Source organism: Motacilla alba, chromosome 5, assembly GCF_015832195.1.
Source record: "Motacilla alba alba isolate MOTALB_02 chromosome 5, Motacilla_alba_V1.0_pri, whole genome shotgun sequence".
Taxonomy (NCBI): domain Eukaryota; kingdom Metazoa; phylum Chordata; class Aves; order Passeriformes; family Motacillidae; genus Motacilla; species Motacilla alba.
In genome coordinates, this window is record NC_052020.1 from 21,704,291 (window position 1) to 21,725,858 (window position 21,568).

Here is a 21,568-nt window from a genome sequence, read left to right on the forward strand (position 1 = left end):
TTAATAGCAGTCTGCATGAAACTTATGTATCTCTGGGATTGCTGTCTTGTCTGTTTTCTGCAGTAATGTTGTCATTCTCATTTTCCTTGAAGCTTCCTTGATCCATCCCCCTCTCACAAATAGTTCCATATGGAATCTGAAACACTGGCAGAAGTGCCCAGGGGCAAGTTGATAAGCAGCTTAGCTGCACAGACTTGATGCTGCATCCTATACTTTCATTTTATCTGCACCTCTAACCAGCATCCAGGTAATAGCAAACTTCTAGAAGTGGAGGGGAAGAAGTAAATGTAATGGGCCTGTATGATAGAGAGTAAAATTTGAAAATTTGTCTTGCTTCTGCAGAGTGAAATAGATAAAAGAAAAATGCAAACCAAAACTTTGCTGGTATCACCTTGTCTCATGCCTTGTATAGTTTCCCTTGCAACAGGTTTTGTTGTTTTATTTCATGTTGGTTTTTTTTAAGGTTTTGCTCTGGAACCCTGTTAGTCTCTGGAAACATGTTTCAGCACTATAGTTGATATATAGATGTCTTAAACTAGTGTGAAAGTTTTCCTCAGCTTTTATCTCAGCCACTGTGCTTTTTTCACCCTCTTTTGTGAGGTGAATCTGTCTATACGAATATACAGGCATCTTGTAAGTATTTATCTTCACTTAGTGCCAACATGCTTAGAACTCTTTTAGCATGGATAGACTCATTAAAGCATACAATCAGAATACAGAAGTACTATCTAGTGGGAATAGAAGACTCATTCTTCTGTTAATTTAGGTATTCTTTCTCCCTGAAGAGATTTTATGTAAGGACTTTATTTTCAAAAGGTGGCTTTGTGTACCTGTTCCTGTTTGACTTTGTAACACTCCACATCTCCCAGAAATAAAACTTCTGAATTCATATCTCTTCTGGAAGACTGGATGACTTTGTATGCTCTGATGGCATGAGGATGATGAGCTGGTGTTCTTAGGTGTGGGAATTCTTTTCATCCTGGTTTTCTAGGGAAACATGTATGATCACGGACAATGTGCATGCTGATTTCGCTTCTGATTTCTGTTAGTACCCAGTTTCAACCAAACTTACAGAGAAGTGGAGAGGTTGGAGATAAGAAATTCCCTGAAGCTGGGCACCTGTGTAGGAGTTAAGTACCCCAGAATAACGTGGCCTTTTAAGAGAAACTTTGCAGCTTGATCTAACAGTCATAGAAAAACACTTGCATTTATCCATTATGAATAATCTGCTTTGGGAAAGGTTTTATTTGAAACTGGCACACCTTAGGCCACAAAAATTCAGGTACAAAATGGCCAAATGATAAAGTGATAAATTTAATTCAGTGTACAAAGGGGTATATATGCCATTTTAAAATAGCCTTCTCCATAGGCATTTTTGGCCTCTCAACTGGCTGCAATCACTTGGAAAAGAAATCTTAAGAGCTGTAGTAAGTAGTTATGTGAAAGTATAAATTCCACAGTCAGTTATGTTAAAAAAATACAAAGAATTTTTAGAAAAGAGATAGATAACAAGATGGAAAATACTGTGCCACAATGTAAATCTGTTGTATGTCTGCACCATGAATACAGTGTGCAGTTATGGTTCTCCCATCTTGAAAATTATGTAATAGAACAAATGTGATCAAAAGTTTCAAGAGGAAACTGATGAAATAGTGTAACGCTCTTCATCTTGAAAATGTATGATTGGTGATGGTGAAGCAGGAATATAATACAGAACTAAAAAATAAGAAAGTAATGAAGAAGTGAATGGATGTGACTGTACATTGTTGGATACAATTTCATTTGATGTCTTACAGTACTTTTATTATTTGGAATCTGGTCAAAAAAAAAAAAAGGAGATGATCTCACAGAACTATGCGGTAGTCTGTGAGAATCAATGCTTCATAATTTTGAAGTGAGTGAAGGGGTTTTATTGACATAAAAGGCAGAATGAAGAAATCCAGAGAAGGAAAATCTGTCAGAGATGAATGCAAAGATATACCCTCTGGCTTAAAAGTTCCTGCATTGCAGACTTCTGGAAGCTGGAGAGTACTTTGAGGAAGTGGTGGCTTATGCCTGTTGTGTCTGTGGGAGGGGGGTTCCTAAGGTACCTGCTGTGGAGCTCTGTCAGAGGGAGAATACAGGAACAGAAGGCCATTTGGTCAGACCTGGAAGCTTCAGGACTTTTGTTTACAAAAGACTTTAGTATTATATTGCCTTGTGTAATAAGGTTGTCAGATAATCAGTCGTTTTTAAAATGCATCTTCACTGGCTGCCACACACTTCAGTGGGAGACTATTGAAAGTGATCAATAGTTTCCTTCTTTGGGTGAATGTGTAATTCACTTTTCCTGAAACCCCACAAGGTACCCTCTTAAATAGTGGCCATGTACCATTCTTGCTTTTCATTAATTAAAGTTTTAGATAATCACAACCTCTTATGTTTTTTAGCCTGAGTGGACAATTAAAGGCTAAAACAGGATGTAAATTCAGGGTAAAAAATTGTGGATAGAAAACATGTAGCTTGCAGTGTTTGTTCCCACAGTTGGAATACCTGGACAAGCTGTTGTGGTTTTTCTTGGGCACATCCCATGTGCCTCAGCCCTGAACTGGAGAGAAGTTCAGACTCCAGGTCAAACAGAGCTGAAGACACAAGCATAAATCAATGACTTGTTTTAGTGCCACGTTAAAACAACATGAGTGGCTGGCTTTTCTGACCCTCCTCCCTTTCATTTAATGTGCTTCTTTGGCTCTTCTTTAAAGAGGGCTCTGTAGAGTAATTTCAACTCTTATCAGCTTGCTGACAGCTATATGAGCCTTTCTGCTGGCTCCAGGCAATCACTGCCAGCGTGTGAAACATCCCATTCTTGCAGTGAAATGGTCTTGGATAGAGTTAAAGCAAATGGGTGGTGGAGTTTTCCTGTGGGTGGTGCAGCTTACATGAAAGAGATGGGATTTAGTTCTTGTTAACCAATTAAACAGAAATTCATTTCAATATCTGGACACTAGATGCTCTTTGAGCATACTTAGGCTTTTACAAGTCCTTTTAATGAGAATATTAAATGTACAGCTGCAGTTCTTTCCCTGACAGGGGACAGCTTCTGTCTCTGGGTTCTGTAGAATCATCATTATCAAATTTAAGAAAACTTTCATCTGTCTGCCATTTGTAGCATTTTAAGGAGTGCGACTGCAGAGCCTAACCCTGCTTTAATCCTCCTAGAGTGCTTCAGTGAAGCTCTGGGTCCCCCATAAATGTCAGGCCTGGACAATTTGCCATCTTATCAGATGCAGTGAAGTTAGTTCCAGCCCTCTCACCCCTCCCCCGGAGGAAAGATTTGTTGCTGCAAACAGCAAAGGAAAGAAAAAAACTTTTTCCTGGCTTACTGCCAGGATCACCATGGGAGTTGTAGAATCCTTGGCATTTATATATGAGACTTTCATTGCTCCCCTCTCCCTTCAGTTGTTGCAGAGAGTATCCTTATCCTAGATTTTTTTCTTCTTGCCTGTCCTGCCTTGTTGTTTTTCAGAATGAAGAAAACTGTCTTCGTGGTATCTTTGAGAAAGAGCTCTGAAATTTGAGACCAATCAGCACCTCTGTGTATAATTTTTATAGGATACATTTGGGCTGCTTTTGTATCTGCGTTGGCATCTTCTTACCAGTAAAAGGTTAAACTTAACTGTAAGAGGAAAATTATGCTATTCTAAGACAATTTTATTTTGGTTTTCAGATTAGATTTTAAGAATCTGTGTTTTAAGAGTCTGTATCACATTGCACAGTGGATTTTTGGATACCCTCTGCAGATTGCTATACACAACTTGAATAGACTACAGATAAACCAGATGATCCAGAAATTGGAAAGGCATGTACTTTTAGAAAGAATATTTGAAAATATTCTGTCATACACATGAAGCAGTTAGCTGCAGACAAATGGATGATTAAGCATATCTCCTGGTGTTGCACTCTTTCTTTGTTACTGTGTGCTTTCCCTCTGCTGCTGTATAGTCTGTACCATATCACATTCCATATCAAAGCTGCTTGCTTTGCTTGCCCCCTTTAATTATTGAAAGTATTACAACTGTAGCTTTTATCTATGTAGCATAAATAAACTGCATTGCTGTAGTAGTTTGCATGTGAGTATATTAAATAGAATAGTAAATACACCTTGGTCTTGTATCCATTTTACTGATGAGTAGATAGATATGTAAATAACTTATACGAGGTCAAATCATAATATTAATAATGGAATTTAGAAATCTAGATCCTGTTTTAATGACTGTATCAAATGTATTTTATGATACAGTAGGAACATCTGGCTTTTAAACTAGAAAAGTCTTACATTTTCTATAGAAACAATTTGCTGCCAGATAATCTTCAGCCAACTTTTCCTTTAATCTTTGTCTGTAAAGTATGCAGATATATTGAATAGTTTCTTAGATGTCTGGAGGTAGGAAAATTATGCATATTTTTTGCAAACTGAATAGTGGTCTGTTTCAGGAATATACTGTTGGGTCCCTTGGCTTTCAAATGCTGTAATTTGTATTTGGGATTTGGCTTCTTCCTTTTCCCTTTTTTTTTTTTTAAATGAGCTACAATTTTGAATGCTCTTTATAAATTAAAATGACAGCTGGCATTGGTTGTCATTGAATTCTGGTGACTTAGTTCTGTAGAGATGTTGTGGGCAGAAGGATTGTAGAGGGTGTGCATGTTCACACATGCTAATGTTGGACTAGGTAATCATGGATAGAAGTTTGGTTCATATAGTAAGGAATAGCATGCTGTTCCAGATGTTTACTAAGAAAAAATAAATAACTCTTGTTATTTATTTATTTATGATGTCTTTATTTATGTTATTTATGGTATCTTTCAATGATTTTTTCATGTAAATTTATTTTCAATCCTGTTTCATTGTGGTGTGACTACCACACAGTATTATCACAACCTGCAGTTAATACTCACCTTCCCCATTTCGTCAGATAGCCATACAGCCGTGTGCAGTTTGAGCCAAGAAAGATGAGGTATTTTTATATAGCTGAAGCTAAGATCAGTTATTTTTAAGATGTGGAGGAAGAAAGCAGTGCCATGTCCTAAATGGAATTTTTCCAGTAGATATGGAAAAAAACCTCATGACTGCCAGTCCTTCAGCTTTTATCCTCAGAGAAGTCAGTAAGATGTATTTGTATTCAAGCAACGCTGGCAGTAATGTCTGTGGTTAAAGTTGCCAGTGTTGAGAACTGTGTGTATGGGGGTTTGTGTGTTATGTTTGTGCTTATATAAAACAGAGCTGTATAGCTTACAGGAAACTGAGCAACACATGCCTTCATCAAAAGGGCAAGTTCCTCCTGGTATAGAGCTTAAGCTCTGAAATTGAGGTATGTGCTGATTTTTGACAGCTATAATATGGTAGTAACCTTACCTAGATTTTTTTTTCGTCCTTCAAAAAGCTGTCCTTTCATGTGTGTGATTGGCACTGGGCTTGCTTTGTGTTTAGCTTCTCTAATCAAGGGAATTTAAGCTTCTATTCTCCCAGCATTAGTACAGCAGTCATGGGAAATCTCAAACAAGCCAGATCTTATTGCAGCAGTTGACACAAATAAAAGCAGTTGTGCTTTTATTTATTTATTTTTGATGCTGGATGCTGATTAAAAGTTTCCAAGCATCCTTTAGCTATGCTATAAAGCCAACCAGCAGAGAGCAGGGCAGCTGCCGAGAAAGGGAGATGCTGGTGGACACAGGACAAGATCACAGTGGGAAGCGTCAGTGTGTGTAACTCAGAAAGCTGGGAAAGGTGTAAACAGATCCCCAATTTATCTATAGGGTGGGCTCTCCAAACACTGTTTTATTGGCCAGTGGCTCCTGCTTTACTAACCTCTAACCTCAGCAGTACTCAGAGGTGCTGCCCACCAGCCAGCCTTGTCTTTGAACCTCCCTTGGCTCCTGCCACCTCAAAGACTTGCAGTCAGATTCCTGTGTTTTGCTTGGGACCTCACCTCTCAGCAGGATGCCTGCAGCAGGGAAAACTGATCTACCCTGAGAACATAGACATATTTGAAGGCAATACCCCTAGGACTAGAAACCTATTGCTTTCAGTTTCAGGAGCTGTCCATCACTTGTCAAAAAATGTGGATAAAACATCTTCCCACCCCCCAGCTTCTGGGCATGCAGTTGAATGTTCCCTGCAATTACATACATATATATTTGTTTTCTGTTATTTTCCTGACTGCTGTTGAATCGGTGATAACACAATTCTATCACTGTAAGTCTGGTTTTATGTTGAGTGTGTTGAGAACAAACATCATAATAAGGATGATAGAGTTCAAGTATTTTAGACTGCTCCCCAGGTTAGGTGTGCCTGCCACTAGCCTGGTGAAATTAGAGTAATTACAGAGCCATGCAAACTCCTGGAAACTGGAGGGAAGAGAGTGGGCTATTTTTTGTGTCTTTACATCATTATTGATGACTATGTAGACATATTGGCTTATCTGGAAGCTAGAGTAGCATCTATTTCTCTTTTTCAGCTGTGTTATTTCTATGGTGTTGACACATGCCATTTGCTTGTAAATAGGAAGACAAACTGAAAGCTCTTTGGGAGCAAAGGGAATTCAGAAAATGGTAGTCATTTTTTCATATCACATGTTTTTAAAGCTGTAAATGCTGCATGAAACTTTGGGGTTTTGCTTGGTTGTGGATTTTTTCTTGCTTTTGTTGTTTTTTCCTCTTATCCTGGTGCTTTCTTTGCTCACTCTGTCTCCATACTTTGTAACAGTATTCCCAGCCACAGCTGAGAATGGGGTGGGTTCCTTGCTGCTCACAGTGCTGGTATCTGTTTGTTGGCTCCATAACTGAAACGTATTTTGACCATGGATTTGTAGGGTGCCAGGAGAGTAAGTCAGGTTTCCTGGCTGGTGCACTGTTGCCTTCTGCAGCAGAGTTGCTAAGTTGACATACTCATTAATCAAAGAAGCAAGTTTGAGGTGCAGAAATATATGGAAGGAGGGGAGAGTACCAGTGCTAAGTTATATTTTTATCTATTCAAGTCTTATGTTCTTGCTATTTTTAGACTTAAGTTGCTATTACTAGAACAAGGAATAGCGGAAATCTGTATTTTAAGGGTAAAGATAATGCAGGATTTCAAAATTATATAAAAAGTTGCCATTTAATGAGAGAGAATGAGAACTCTTTTATTGAAAGTACCTTCTTTTGTGTCATGTATTTAAGAAGGCTCTTCATGAGAAGATGAAAACCTTAGAAACACCAAAGCAAGAAAACCTCCAAAACCCACCATGCCTAAAACAAAGTCAAAAACCCCTCAAACTCCCAAAGCTGTGTGAAAGTGTGGGAGCAGGAGTGAAAATGTTAACTTTTACTCATAAGCTTCTAAGAACCATTCTTGTATATGCACAGTATGTGTTGTATGTATGGATTGCTACAATTGATGTGATTCTTTTCAAAGCACCAAAGAGGAGAATGTGGGGAAGGCTGCAGTGCAAGAAGCTTAGTTTTAATATTTGAGCTTGCACTAACATTTTCTTTTAACTCTTTTAAGAGTCAGCAAGTAGTCTCCAGCAATAAAACTGAGAGTGAGTAGAAGTGAGTTATTCCCAAGTGGCTGCTATCTGAAGGGTAAGATTAGCATTTTGAACTCTGACCTCTGTCCCCTTATGAATTGGCAGCTTCAAAAAGAAAAAGGAAAAAAAGAAATTTGGATAATGGAAAGATTCAGTTTTCGCTGTCTCTTGTATCTGAAGGAGGCAAATGTACTTGTTTCATAGCTGAAATTACTGCAGCAGAGAATATTGAGCCAAAGAATTAAATCAACTTACTGCTTCACTTTTGAAGACATTGTATTTGAAGCTGAATTACAATGAAAACCAGCACCATGAAATGTCTGTCTAGAATCTCTTTCATAAAATATTTACCGTAATGATACAAATTATTGATTTGTTTGCTCATACTGCTGAATTGTCTTGTAATAAGGGAATATTCCTCTATAGGCCACTCATAAAATTTGTATAAGTTAAATAGATGAATTGAGTACTCTCAGGGCTTTACTTGAGAATTGTGCGTAACATGGAACGAAAGTTCAGAAATTATATTAAAATAATGATGTCAGATTACATTAGGAGCAAACCTTAGTTAACTGGTAACAACAGTGTGTGCCCTGCATTGTTCTACTGCTCATGCCTCTTTTTTCCCTTGCAGAGGAACCTCTGGTTTGAGATTCAGATAACCCCGGTGCTGAATTATGGATGAGTCTTTTTCTGAAGTGATCACAGGCCTCCAAAACTTCAATTCCTTGCTTATCTCCATTTTTAGCTTTAGAGGTGACATGCTGTTACTCTGAGCATTCTTTATATACTGTCTGCACTACTGCTTTTCTTGGATAGGTCTGCAGTGAGAAAGATGCAACACAGCCAGTTTAAGTTGAATTTGAAAGATGCTTTTAATCTGATATTCTATAAAAACATGAACATAGAAAACTTCAGTTTCAGGCAAGTTAGCATGATTTTACCAGTATTTAATTGATTTAATGAATTAGCTTTTAAAATTCCTACAGAATCCATGTATGGGGACAAGAGACTAATTTTTACTTGTAATTTCTAAAGAGTTTACCTCCAGTTTCAGGTAATTGTGCTGGCACCCCAAAAATTAGATAACTTTTCAGAGCACAACTCTTGTACTGTTTTTCATGGGCTGAGAGTTGTTTTTAGAAAATGTAACCTAGATTCGCATTTCAAATCTTCATGCCTTGCTGGAAAAAATGAGACTACTTCAGGTCACTATTGAAAACAGAGCTTTAAGGGAAAGAAGGACCCTGACCTACAGCTAGTCACTTATTTTATCCTCTCATGCTCCCTTACTAAGAGAAGAATGGATTTATTGGAAGTTATTTTAAGGTACCAGAGGTCTAAATTTCTGTCTAAATAACCCTATTTTTTCCTACACTGATTACAGAGAGAATGAGCCAGCCAGCCTAGGTGTGTTGAATGTGGCTGAGTGATATCACCAAGGGTCCTAAACCAATCAAGCTTTTTTTTTTTTTGTAATCCAAAATTTTACCATTTTCTAGAAACAACAAAATACTGTTTAATTCTTAATAGTATAAAGTCTTTTGAGGCTTTCTTGTAAGCCTGTATAAAAAAATAAACATATCACTGGTTTTAGCTGATACAAGCTGGTATCATCTTTGCTGGAGAGCTGTATATCAAAAGTAGTGTGTGTGTGACCAGCAAGGAAGCTGTTGGAAGAGGGAACCAGATGAAGGAACAATAAAACAGTAGAGAAAGAGGGTGCAGATTACAATTTATAAGCAGAAAAATGTGGGAACTTGGGGCTATAAGTTCCTCAGTCTAAACCCAAAATTTATCTTGGGAAACTTTTTCTAAAATGCATATTGCTCCAAAAGCAAAGAGTAAAAAAGACGCATATTGCTCCAAAAAAGAGTAACTTACCTTCTCTTCAGTCCCCTTTTGCAGGGGAGGTCAGTAGGGCTCTTGAGAGCTCAGGTTTGCTATCTGACTATTATATAACATCAGCTGTATTCATATGCATCTTGAGTATAGGGCACACATACAAAAATTCAATTTATCTTGATCCTCAGTAGCCCATTTAATCCTACTGCCCAATGGTGATAGTTTGGGGTAGGGGAGGAGGTTGCCTGGGACCCATCTGAGTAGTTTACTCTATGGGAAATAACGTGCTGTGTCTCAGTAACTTAGAAAATGTTTGATTATATTACAATATGACATAAAGCTTTTAGCAGGCCTTGTGGATGCACTTCCATGTCCAGAGCTGTTAGATGCACAGCTGAGCTGTAGATATTTACTGTAATATCTTTTGTATCCCTGTTGAAGGTACACATTTTAGCAAAGGCTTATTGCAGTCAGTTACTTCAGTTACTTATCTAAATATTTTATTAAAGTTTCTATTTACAAATAAAAAGAGAGGATAAAGTTATTGGGTTTTTTTTTTTTTTCCTATTCCTCTATTCATCCCAAAATTTGAAAGGTTTAGAATGGTTAAGTCTCACAAGATCTCTTTGAGGTCGGTATTACACATACTGCTGAGAGGCTGAAGTAGAAGCAAGAAATCTAATAAATGCCAAACTTTTATCTGTAAATAAGTAACAGAACCAGGATTAAAAGTAAGATCACCAAGTTTCCAGGCCAGTGCTGTTGCAGCAGGTAGGCCACACTCTTTTGCTTGGATAGACTTCTCTAATCCAGCTGGGAGTAAAAACCAGGAACACCAAGAGCCATTAAGAAGGAAAAGTGTTTAGGTAGAGTCACCATAGGTGGTGTGAAAATGGTTGTATTTCAAGGCCTTGTAAACCCTTTCAAGGCATTTTGGAAACACTGAAGTGCTGCAGTGGGGCAGAATCTCACAGCATCATGGCGCCTGACCTAAAAGTTGAGAAAAGTGGTGGTTTATGGGCAGTTAAATTTTACTACTCTTTTGCGAATTTTCTTTCCCCTCTTGCTACTTTTACGAACTCCCACCAAATCATGGGCTGTGAAAAGACAGAAGGCTAGAAAGTTCCTTTCATGGACTGTTTTCCCCTTGATCTCAATGTTAAAGAAGGTAGTCCTTTCCTTATCTTATGCCCAGTGGGTTTTTTGGTCACAAACCAATCGAAAGATTTACATTGATCTGCCTTGCACTCCACAGCAGAGCACCGTTAATGGCATTAACACTAGAACTTATAAACATTATATGAATGGACTCTGTAACCTGATGCTGTGTTGGCCTGTAAAGAGCTTATAAAGAGATGCTAGCTCCCCAAGTGTGTTTATTTCTAAGGAAAATAACACCTTGAATAAATGTTACGTTCTATGAGTAGGCTGCCCTGTTGCTGCATGCTGCTGCCCGTTGTTTGGTATAAAAATAAGTGCAAATGGTCCCTTCCCAAGCTCTTGCCTGTGCTGGTATGTACTGAATATTGTCAGTTTAGTTTCTTTGTGGTCTGACTGAACTAAATCCTGGAACTGAAAACAAGTGGAATTGAATTTCTGGATGCTTGCTTGCTTGGTTTAAGAAACATCTGTCTTGCAGATATTGCTAGTCTTTCTCAAGGTGTGCATGTGTATTTGTAGAGATAAATTGATAACACTATATTATGTTAAGAAATTTTTGCCTTCACAGAGAGTAATGGGTTTCCATGACTGTTCTAATGAGGATGCAACAGTCAGAAGTGGAGCTGAAGGAAGGAAGAAAGGAAGGGCAATAACTTAGAACTACTTACTGGGATGCCCATGTTTGTGAACTTAGTCTGCAGTGCTCACTGCTTGGCAAGAGGAGAGAATTTGGTCTCCAGTTCCTTCAGTCTTCAGCTTCCATAATGAAGTTGTCATGGCGTTGTTAAATTTACTGCAGAAATTGAATTCAGATGAACTAGTTTCATGGGCAATCTATTGTGTAATGAGAACTTCCAGTCACTTCTAACCCACTGGGCAACCCAATAATATAATGTATTTCTCATTGTCAGTCAAGTCACACGGTATGCTCGATTTGATTCTTCAAAGCATTGGTAAAACTGTTTTCAAAAGCAATGCTTTTCTGTTTTTCATTTTCGATATATCCTAGATTTTCTATTTATCCAGAAATTTAGAAGGAGAAGAGAAATTGTATTTCTTCTTTCTGTTTTCAGTTCCTTGTAAGCCATACAGGTTAATGTACATTGATCTGTGTTGTCTTGGCAAACAAAGTATAAAGTAAATGTTTGATCTCCGTTAACCACATAGGTTGCTTATGGCCTAAGCAATATTTAGGTGTATACAAAGTTTGCTTTCGCTACAAGTCTGTGGTCTACATAGTGTGTTTCCTTAGAAAAATCTGGAAACCTCATCAAGCAGGCTTCTAGAGTACTAGAAGCTAATTTCAGTTCAAGTTGAAAGGAGTAATCTGACTTTATCATAGTTGTAGTCTGTGTATAATCAATTCTATGTGAAGGACAAGGTCTGGACTTACAGATTGTTTGTTTCAAGCTCCTGAAAGGCATTCAGGTAGCTCTAATTAGTGCATTACAATTGCCATACCTTAAAAACATTGCTTAGTGTATTAAAGTTACTCTTGAGTTTCCTGGATTCATAGATACAGAAAAGAGGAGCAGAGAGCTCATTAAGGCTATGTAAGAATAATAAGAACGTTGACATAAGAGTCTGGAACAGAAATCTTTTTCTTTTGTTGTTGTTACTCTCTCCTGTAGCACAAATGTGTTCATGGGATTTCTATCCCTCTATTTCTTACATTCCAACATAAGCTTTTCAACCTCACTGAGTAGAAAATAGATTTCAAATGGAATCAACATACATCTTCCCAATAGAAAACTTTCCCAAAATATTTAGTAACTCAGCATGTGGAGCAGCAGACACTAGCAAGCCATGTTAATCAGTTCTGCTTTATAAAAGCAAACAAGGTGGGGAGGAAGTAATGAGACCCTGAAACATCTGTTTGGGGACTTCAAATCCCCTTAGAAGATTTTGAGTTCTGCCTTAAAGAAACACAACTCCAAAAATATTACAACCAACTGTGGGAACATTTTATGGCTCTTTACAAAAAAATTAATTACATAAATATTAGTCTATAAAACATAAATTCCCTCTGCCCTCTTCTCCAGATTTGCTTCTGGTATAAAGGTGTAATCTTCCCTGACATTGCAAGCATTCTTTAAGCAAAGAGAAGCTAGATCAGATCCATCCTAGTTTTGCTGAAGGAAGAAAACTATCTTTGATTTTTATGAAGCTAGATAATAATAGATATTACGGTATTAATAAGCAGTCTTTGAACATTATAGGAATGCTGTCATTTAATGACAGTGGAATACATAATCCTGTATTTCACACTATTAATAGTTACTTAATTGCTTATAAAACTGTATGTTGAAAGGCTACATAAAATAGTTTCTCCTTCCTACTTGGTGCTGCTTACAGTAATTGTTCTATACTGTTGTCTATCATGAAAATAAAATTTGGAATCCTTTCTATTTAGCATACTTGAACAGAGAGGTTAGCTGTTGTGGTCCATTTTAATTCTTAATCTGCTTCTGGTTTTCTTTTTAGATAGTTTGCTGTTTTGATAATATATTTTTCTTAAGGGATAGGACATTGGGAAAGAAATACTCATGCTTTTGCTTAGCATGTGGTGTTTGCTTTATTGTCTTTTTACTTATTCTTACCTGTTTATGTAATTCTTCTGCTTTTCCACTTGAATGTGGTAGTAATTTTGTTTCGTGTTCTTGGTAATCAGCCTGTTATCCAGCTGTTAAGTCCTATCAGAAAGAGAAATAAGGAGAGGGAAGTGATTCCATTCTAAACTGCAGTTGCTTTGCACTCTCTGGATGACAACCTCCAGAGTAGTGTCATTTTGGACATACCCATCACTCTGCAGTAAAATTTTGAAATAGCCTGAAAAATTAGAAATAGCGTGAAATAGTCACAGTTACAGCTGTTTGCACAGTAGATGTAGTGCTTCAGAGAGCAATAATCTCTTTCCTAGTTTGTTTTTTAAATTGTAACATGGATTTTTTTCATCTTAAATATTTGCAGAAATATTCTGTGGAATCTGTTTTACAGATTTTATTTTTTTTTACTCACAGAGTAGAGTTTTAGGGCTGGTGGTTCAGCAATAAGTCTGTAGTTCTAAACCCCTTAGCTTACACTTGGAGTAAAGTACAGGGTAGCATAAACATGAATATGTGCAAGTTTGTGCTTATAATCTTTCCTCTATACTGTTATTTAGTCTAGGAATATCCAAAAGGAAGTGTAAATACAGGAATCACTGTGTGTCCTCTGTTAAAAAGTACTGACCTTCAGAGTGAGATCTGTTGGCATTTGTTAAAAACAGATAAACAAGAGTTATTTTTTATTCATCCTAAGATCTGTACCTCCAGAAACTTGGTATTCCTTCAGTAATTAAATAAGGTTAATAATACAATAACTAAGTAAGGTAAATAATATTATTTGTTATTTTCAGAGCATGATATTTAAACTGTCTCTAGAGCCTTTTTGCTATTTAAGAAATCTGTAGCAAGAGTAAAATAGCACTTGCCCAAATTTGTATATTGTCTTCAGCTGTGTCCTGACTGTGAAAACTTCTAAAGGTTCCAATTAATGAAAAAATGCATTTGTTTTAATTGCTCTACCTCCTAGAAGCAAATACGTACTCTTATAGCTGGTAATTAACCATAGGGAGATTGCAAATGAAATTAATTTCTGCAGAGTTCAATGTGCTGCAGTTTTCTGAAGAAAAGTAAGGTTGAAAAAAATCATATCTTTTGGGCCAGAACTCTTGAACTACATGGTTTGGTTAAGCATGTTTCCTTCTGGGTTGGATGGGGACCTACAGGATCATTTGATAGTTCTAGGGATTGAAAAAGTATGTTTATATCCCTTAACAGAGAGTCAGATAAGTCAGCATTTTCATTTCCAAACCTCTGCTTTTCTTCTGTAATTTCTGTCTTACACAGAAACTGGGACAAGATGAAAACTTGTATGGGACCTTAGTTTTGGAACAACTCATCTGTGAAATTCAGAGCACCTGTGTATAACAATCTCATGCTTCATTTCAGCAGTTTTACACTGTGCTAGAAATCAGCATGGATTAATGATTGTGATAAGTTGGCATGTCCATGTACTTTTATGTGAAAATCATAATCATTTACTTGTATAAATAATATTAGGTTTCTTGGAAGCTATTAGTCTGGTAGGGTTTGTGAATACTGAAATTCTCCAGCTGATCAAGTGTCTCTAATATTGATGTTAAAAAGTGACTTTTAAGTTCTGCCTTTCAGGCAGAATGCTTTTATTTGGCTATTTAACTGCACTGTGGATTCCTTTGCCTTAGAAAAAATGGAGTATAACAGTAATTTATTTTGTTCCATGGTCAAACTACTTTTGACATTTTTCAGGATGAAAACATATGATCTAAGTGTGAAAATACTTGATTCCTCCAAATATTTTCATTCTGTTTAATCTCTTGCAAAATAATGCTGCTGCTTCTTTTTATTGGCTGTGAGTCCTTTTAAGGGGTGGAGTCGAGTTTGAAGCCTTCAGGCATTATGGAAATACTCTATCTACAATAAACATGCCTCATAATTTAATTTCCACCTGACATGTAGACTGCATGGAACAGATTGTGCATGGCAAGCCAGAATTGATTATTAAGCACTGGATCTGTGCAATGTGAAAGTGAATTTTTTTCTCTTTACAGGCAAGGTGGTTCTGGGAAGCGTATTTTCGATCAATGAAAGCAATTGCTCTCGCTACTCTTCAGATTATCAATGATAGAATTTACCCATATGCTGCCATTTCTTATGAAGAATGGAATGATCCCCCAGCTGTGGTAAGTAAATTCGTTTGATTTACTCATAAAACAAATTGTGGTTTGGGTTTTTTTTTTTTCTCTTATAAAAGGTATGTGCTATGAAACTTGGTAATAATTCTGTATCTGAGTTTTAGGGTATATGTGTTGTGCTGGTAACTTGCACAGATGAAGCTAATATATTTTATGACAGCTGGCAAAATAACTAGCAGTTTGTTTTATGTCCTGGCACGAAGATGAGAACTTTTAACTTTTGCTATTGCACACAATAAATGGCTTCCTTGTTTATTTATTTATTTATTTATTTTTCCTGGATGCGCACACACACACACCCTTTTCTTTATTTCTATTTAATTACTGGAGAATTTGAGGCACTGTATACATTTGGACACAGTCTATATGATGCAGAGAAAATAGTGGAAATGCTGAAGATCTCAAAAAATCTGCAGGGATCTTTCTTATAATTCTGTTGAAATAGCTAATTATTCATGTAGGTACAATTTTCTCTGTTATTTCTTAATAGTTTCTCTTATACAGAAACTGATGATCAAAGTTTTACTGGATTTTTTTTTTGCTGGTTCTTGGTTTAATTTAAAGTTTCACTCATTGAACTCATTTCTGTTAAGAAAAAAACAGTGCAGTATTAATTAACCTCCTGCACCAAGCAGCTGGTTCTGATTTTTTACTATATAAAAACCTGTAGATGATTTTCACTCATAATCAGTTAATTTTCTCTGTGTCAAAATATAAAAATTAGTTTTGTTTTACTAATAAAACCAAACTTGTTAACTGTCTTGCTTTTTGATAGTTTAGAGAAAGAAAGCTGGGTAGGAGTACGGGGTAGGAGTAAAGTGGGCTTTACTTTAAACTCTTCAGACCCATGGAGTGTGAGCAGTTGCTGGTGAAGAGTTAGAAGCTCATTGCTGCGCTTCAGAAGTTCTGTCTCCATTGCCGAGCCAAAGGCATTAATAATCTCCTCTTGTCCTTTCTCGGGGAGGAAATGTGGCCCTGGTCAGTATTTAAGGAAGAAATTAATCTGCACAAGTGTGTACTCCACAAGAAGGGAATCAGAATGTCTTAACACTTTACAATTATGGTAGCAGAGCCAAGCACCTTTAAACACACTTAGTGAAATAAAGAAAATGCTTTAAGGATTACTCAGTCTTTAAAGGGAACCTAAAAACATCTCCTGGATTCTCTCCTATGCTTTTTTTTTTTTTTAATGTGTTAGTCAGAGTTTCAAAGTTGTCTGCTTGTTGGGCAGTAATAATCTGCTTGAGCCTGTGCCTCATCTAGATCCTGCCTAATATCCACTTTTAGCACTGTTATAATTTCTAGTCAGCCTGGATGAAACATTATAGTTGGAAGGACTTAAATATGTACATTTGAGGTAGCAGAAAATGGCAGCTGTATCCTCTAACTTTGATAAGAAAGCAAGGTAACAAATGTCCTTTTTGTTTACAAGAAAATTGCTATATTCTTTTCTAAATAAACTCCATGATTGAATCCTTTAAAGAAAATTAGTTCAGGTCAGTCTCGGGGCTGGGATATAGCTAATTGTTAAAATAAGCATCTGTGAATTAACATTAATACCACAGTGAAAATTGTAACTGTCATAAATTCTTATGTTACTGGCCAGAGCTAGCCTCCAGAACTTGCCATGTGTATTCTGCCTTCAAGCTCAGCTGAGTGCAGCCAGTTCCTTTAGCCCTGCCTGTTGTTCCATGTGGTGTTGTGGTCAGTAGGGATAGAGTGCAATGCTCTTCTGAACTCTATTGTTCCTGTTACCTGGTTTCCATAGGAACACAAAGGTGCAGAGTGTGTAGAAGCTGTAGGCACATTAGCAAGAGGTGCAGAGGTGCAATCACTGTTTTAAGGGCTTACTGAAATTAGCCAGAAATTACTTTAATCAGTACAAGGCTGTTCATACAGCTCGGATCCCTGTACTCTGAATAGTGAGGTTTTGAAAATGAGAGCATAGATTTGCCTATGGAATATCTATACAGGAGAATGCCGGCTTTAAGGGATTCGTGAATTTACTTGCTAGGACAAATTCAGCTGTGTAACAGAAAGAAGAGCTTGCAAGATCATTATGCAGAGAAGGATACTTAGAAAGAACTCTTGGCCATGGTTTCTTACCTGCCTGCCTCCTTGGTTTAAGGTTTTAGGGGGGTTTTTTTGTGTGTGCTTACAGGGACTAATTTTGCTTAGTAGATCACAGAATCGTGAGAAGTAACAGAAAAAGTTTGGTAAAATGTCCTGGTTACTAATTGTTGTGCTGTTCAATTGTTACAACTGCTTCATGTGTTAGACAAAGCAGTATAACCATTATTTCTACTTAGACAATTAGAATGGCTCGTAACTCTCCAAGGGGCATATTGTACTTTGCATTTTGTTGAAGTTTTGTAGCTTCATGTGTTTGCTTCCAGAATTAGATTCATACCCAAAGAAGCAGTCCTGCACTCTTCTACAGTTGGGTCACAGTTTCCTCTTTCATGTGCAACCTTTTTTTTTTTAATATTTCTATTTCACTTGTGGTGAATTAGCCAAAATAATATTCCTTATATAAAACTTAGCAGGCAAGAGAAAAAAGAAAGAGTGGAGGTGTGGGCAAGGGAGGGACTAAGTGGCTTGAAGGCTGCTTTACTTGGCATTACTTTGACTTATATTGGCTCAAAATATTAGTAAGACTGTTGCCTGAGTATCTTCACCAGAATGTCCATCCAGCAATGGTACAGGAGGGTGTTTTTCCAGGAGGGAGGATACAGTATGGAGAGGATAAAAGCACATGCAGTTAATTCCATACTTAGTACATTGCACAGGGGAAGTGATCCAAGCAGTTTTATGTGTTTTTATGGGCTGACTGAAGACTGTTGGCTTTTCTCAAGCAAAAAAAAAATTAATAAAGTGGATTATTTTCTACTTATTCACTGTCCTATTGAAGAAATGGAAGACTAGTAGCATATAACATGCTAATATGTTATAGAATAATACTTTGAATAAAAATGCATTATGACATACTTCCTCCTTTTAATGAAGAGGAGCAAATGATACTTTTGGGGCCTGAAATTCATTGCTGGAGTACTTGAGCCCTTTATATCTCAGACAGTCTTTTGATGCAGGCATGGGTGTTTAATGTCTTTTGTATTTTTTGACCCAACCATTATTCATTATGGCAGAGGCAATCAGTTACGTCCAGGTAAGCCAGAAAATGAGTGATTCTACGGTGTGCATTTTGATGGTTACCAGTTTGGGCTGGATTAGAAATAATGACTTGGCCTTGAGATGTGATCTGTTACCTTCAATTAAGTACTTTGTTATGCTCTAATAGAGGTAAATTACTTCCTCACTTATGCTTCATTGTAGATTGCTGAAATTCTCCTCTTTGCCTTATACCTCACTAATATGTATGGATTTCTGAAAAATGAGTAAGACAGTTTTTTTCAGAATTCTTCAGCTGCTTTTGTTGAAATTCTTTCAAGCCTGTTTATAATGTAGACCTATGAAACATTAGATGGTTTTTTTGTCAGGGGCTGCTTTTGAGCTCTGACCTTGGATGTTACAGACCAGAGCTTAATAATCACTTGAGAATATCAGTATGTGAACAATAAACATACCAGATTTCATTTCTTCCAGTGAGGCAGAAAACAGCACCCTCATTTGGTGTAAGCTAAAATAGCAGAGTTATCTTAGTGCCCAGAATGCCATTCATTTAGCAAAGCCTTAGAAGGATGTTAATTTACAGAATACTTTGTGGGTCCTGCCAATTACTAGGAACTTGACACTTGTTAAAAAATTAAACTATTCCTACCTTCTTTGACTGGTATTTTATAGCCCTCAGTCTACTGATAATGCTACTGTTATAACTGTGCTTTCCTCCTTGGTATTTTTTATGTGAGTGTGCAACATGATTTAACAGTTGGTTCTTTGATTTACCTGCCCAGAGTTAGGATACTTTTCTTACACAGTGGATTATTCTACACTAGGTAGAAGTTCCCGTCTGTCTTGTGGCTAATTTTTTATGTGAGGAGGGTTTAAGATCTTCTTTAAAACATGAAATGATGGCCACTGCAACTTTGTTTGTAATTCTGTTGGGTGTAAGCGCTTTGGTTGGCTCTGGACAAGTAGGGAGGGTTAATTCCTTTGGGTTTGCCCTGTGACCACTTGAGGATGGGAAGCATGATGAAATACTTTCTCAAAGTATTGAATAGAAACTTACCATAAATAATTGGAGAAAAATAGAATAAATCAAGGCCTTTTTTTGGTCTGGTAATTCATAATTGAAACCATGTTGAGGTTAGATTGATTTTAAGAACAACCCAGCTGAAAAAGCCTTAACCACAGTGGCAGGGGATATATGTCTGTTTTGCTTAGATGCGTAGGACTGCTCAGCTACTAAGTTCAGAAAAGACAGTGAATTGTTGTTCAGACAATGTGGTTTCAGTAATAGGTAGTTTACAACAAGTGGGCTAGGTGTTGAAAATAAAATAGACAGGTGGGAAAGCTCACTGTCTTGTTCATGGGAGCAGTGAAATTTTATTTTTCTTAAGTGCTGTTGCTGAGTTTTCCCATTAAATGATAGCTGGGAAGTTCTTGATTCTTCTTTGATATGGAGCATCTTACACAGCCTTGTTTTCCCAAAGACCATTCTGTGATGTAGTTTCTAATGTGTCTGCTGTACCTTTCTTCAAGTCTCTTTCAATGGTGAACAACCAGTAAAGAAGTTTTGGGACAGGACCGAGTCTTCGTTACCTCTGATGTTTTTACCAGTATCTTTGAGGCTCCATAGAATTTAAATATTAAGATTTTCCATTTCTCAGTCCAGTTGTGTGTGTTCATTGATGTTGTGAAGCTCCCACCTCTCTCCCTTCTGTACCCTGCTAAGAAAGGTCTGTTATAAACTTCCCTGGTAAGTTGAACCTGAAGACTCTACATCAAATCCAGCCTGAAGCCTCCCACATCATGAGAATTCAGCTCCCTTGGTGCATCATCCTTAATATATTTATTTTTCCTAAAGTAGCATCGGGTTGTTTTTGATGACCAAAAGGGAGGACAATATTTGATGGAGCTATAGTAAAGGAAGGTGCCTTGTTTCTAATGCATTATCACACATGCACACTTGTAGAAAGCATGCACAGGACAGCTGCAGCAGTCTGAATCCTTATGTATATACAGAACCATTCCTGACTTCTCCCCTCTTCCAGCTTCAGGCTATTCCCAAGCTCTCACTGTCACTCACATTCCAGTACTTTGGATTTTCATAGGAACTGCAAAGAGCTGTCAGATGACTGAGACTGCGAGACTTAAGTGACATGAAATTACTCTTAGGAAGCTAACATTTCAATTTGATCCTTTTTGCCCATAAAAATGATTCACAGCAAGTAACCTATTAATCTTGGATTAATTATCCTGGCTCTTCTAATGATATTAGCTGGGAGGGTGATAGTGAAGGGTTGTCTTATCTATAGCTGAGTGTCAGCACTTTGTCAAAGAAAGGTGATGGATGATCAATCTACTGTTGCTGTTTGCTCTCCTCTCTGAGAGTGAAAGTTCCTGTGCATTTCCATCAAGAATGTTAATAAAGATGGGAATAGAGCAAATGTACCTTCATCACTTGGTTGCTTGAGCAGTGACTGGGAGAACCCATCCCTATGTCATTAGCCATTTCATGCTTTGCTGCCATAATGGAGATTTAATTAGGTTGCTGTTGTATTAATTGCCTGTATGGTTTGCTTTTCCCAAGCAGAAATCTGGAAGACTTTAGCAAATTATGGAGGCTTGAATTTGCCTGATTTCCTGCAGAAAGTGGGGTCAATAGGTCTCAGACTGTAGACACACTCTTCAGGCAGGCAGCAGGGGGTTGGCTCTTAATGGCACTTGAGAGATGCTTAATTGCCTTTTTGAAATGTTTTTCTCAAATGAGAGGCATGGTTCTCCCATCCATTAGTGTGTGTCTACAGGCTTTTCCCTCCCTCCATCATCCTTTAGTAGGTGCAGAAGCAAAACCTCCTTTTAAAGTTGCCTTATTTTCTTAAGTTATGACCAGCAGGGGAGACTTTTCATGCCTTTCTGAAAGTAATAGAAGTTGGGGTTTAAGGAATGTACCTAAAATTTAAGTTTTAAGAGAAATTCATGACCATTTTAGGTACATATACATGTGCTTGCTCACATATGCATGATACATTTCTTTCTGTAAGTACCTAAAATAGTCTTAGATTATGGAAAAGGAATAATGCTTTTCAAAATATAGCAAGCAATTTGTTAGGAAGTGCTG

At 37.3% G+C, this 21,568-nt stretch overlaps 1 protein-coding gene across 3 annotated transcripts in view; it reads left to right on the forward strand.

Moving 5' to 3' along the window:
* Window positions 1-21,568, forward strand: part of EXT2 (exostosin glycosyltransferase 2) — a 72,950-nt gene that overhangs the window by 18,903 nt on the left and 32,479 nt on the right. For all 3 annotated transcript variants that reach the window (XM_038137159.1, XM_038137161.1, XM_038137160.1), the window contains one exon: window positions 15,184-15,315. In XM_038137159.1, the coding sequence (XP_037993087.1) occupies window positions 15,184-15,315 (132 nt within the window). The remainder of the gene's footprint in view (window positions 1-15,183; window positions 15,316-21,568) is intronic.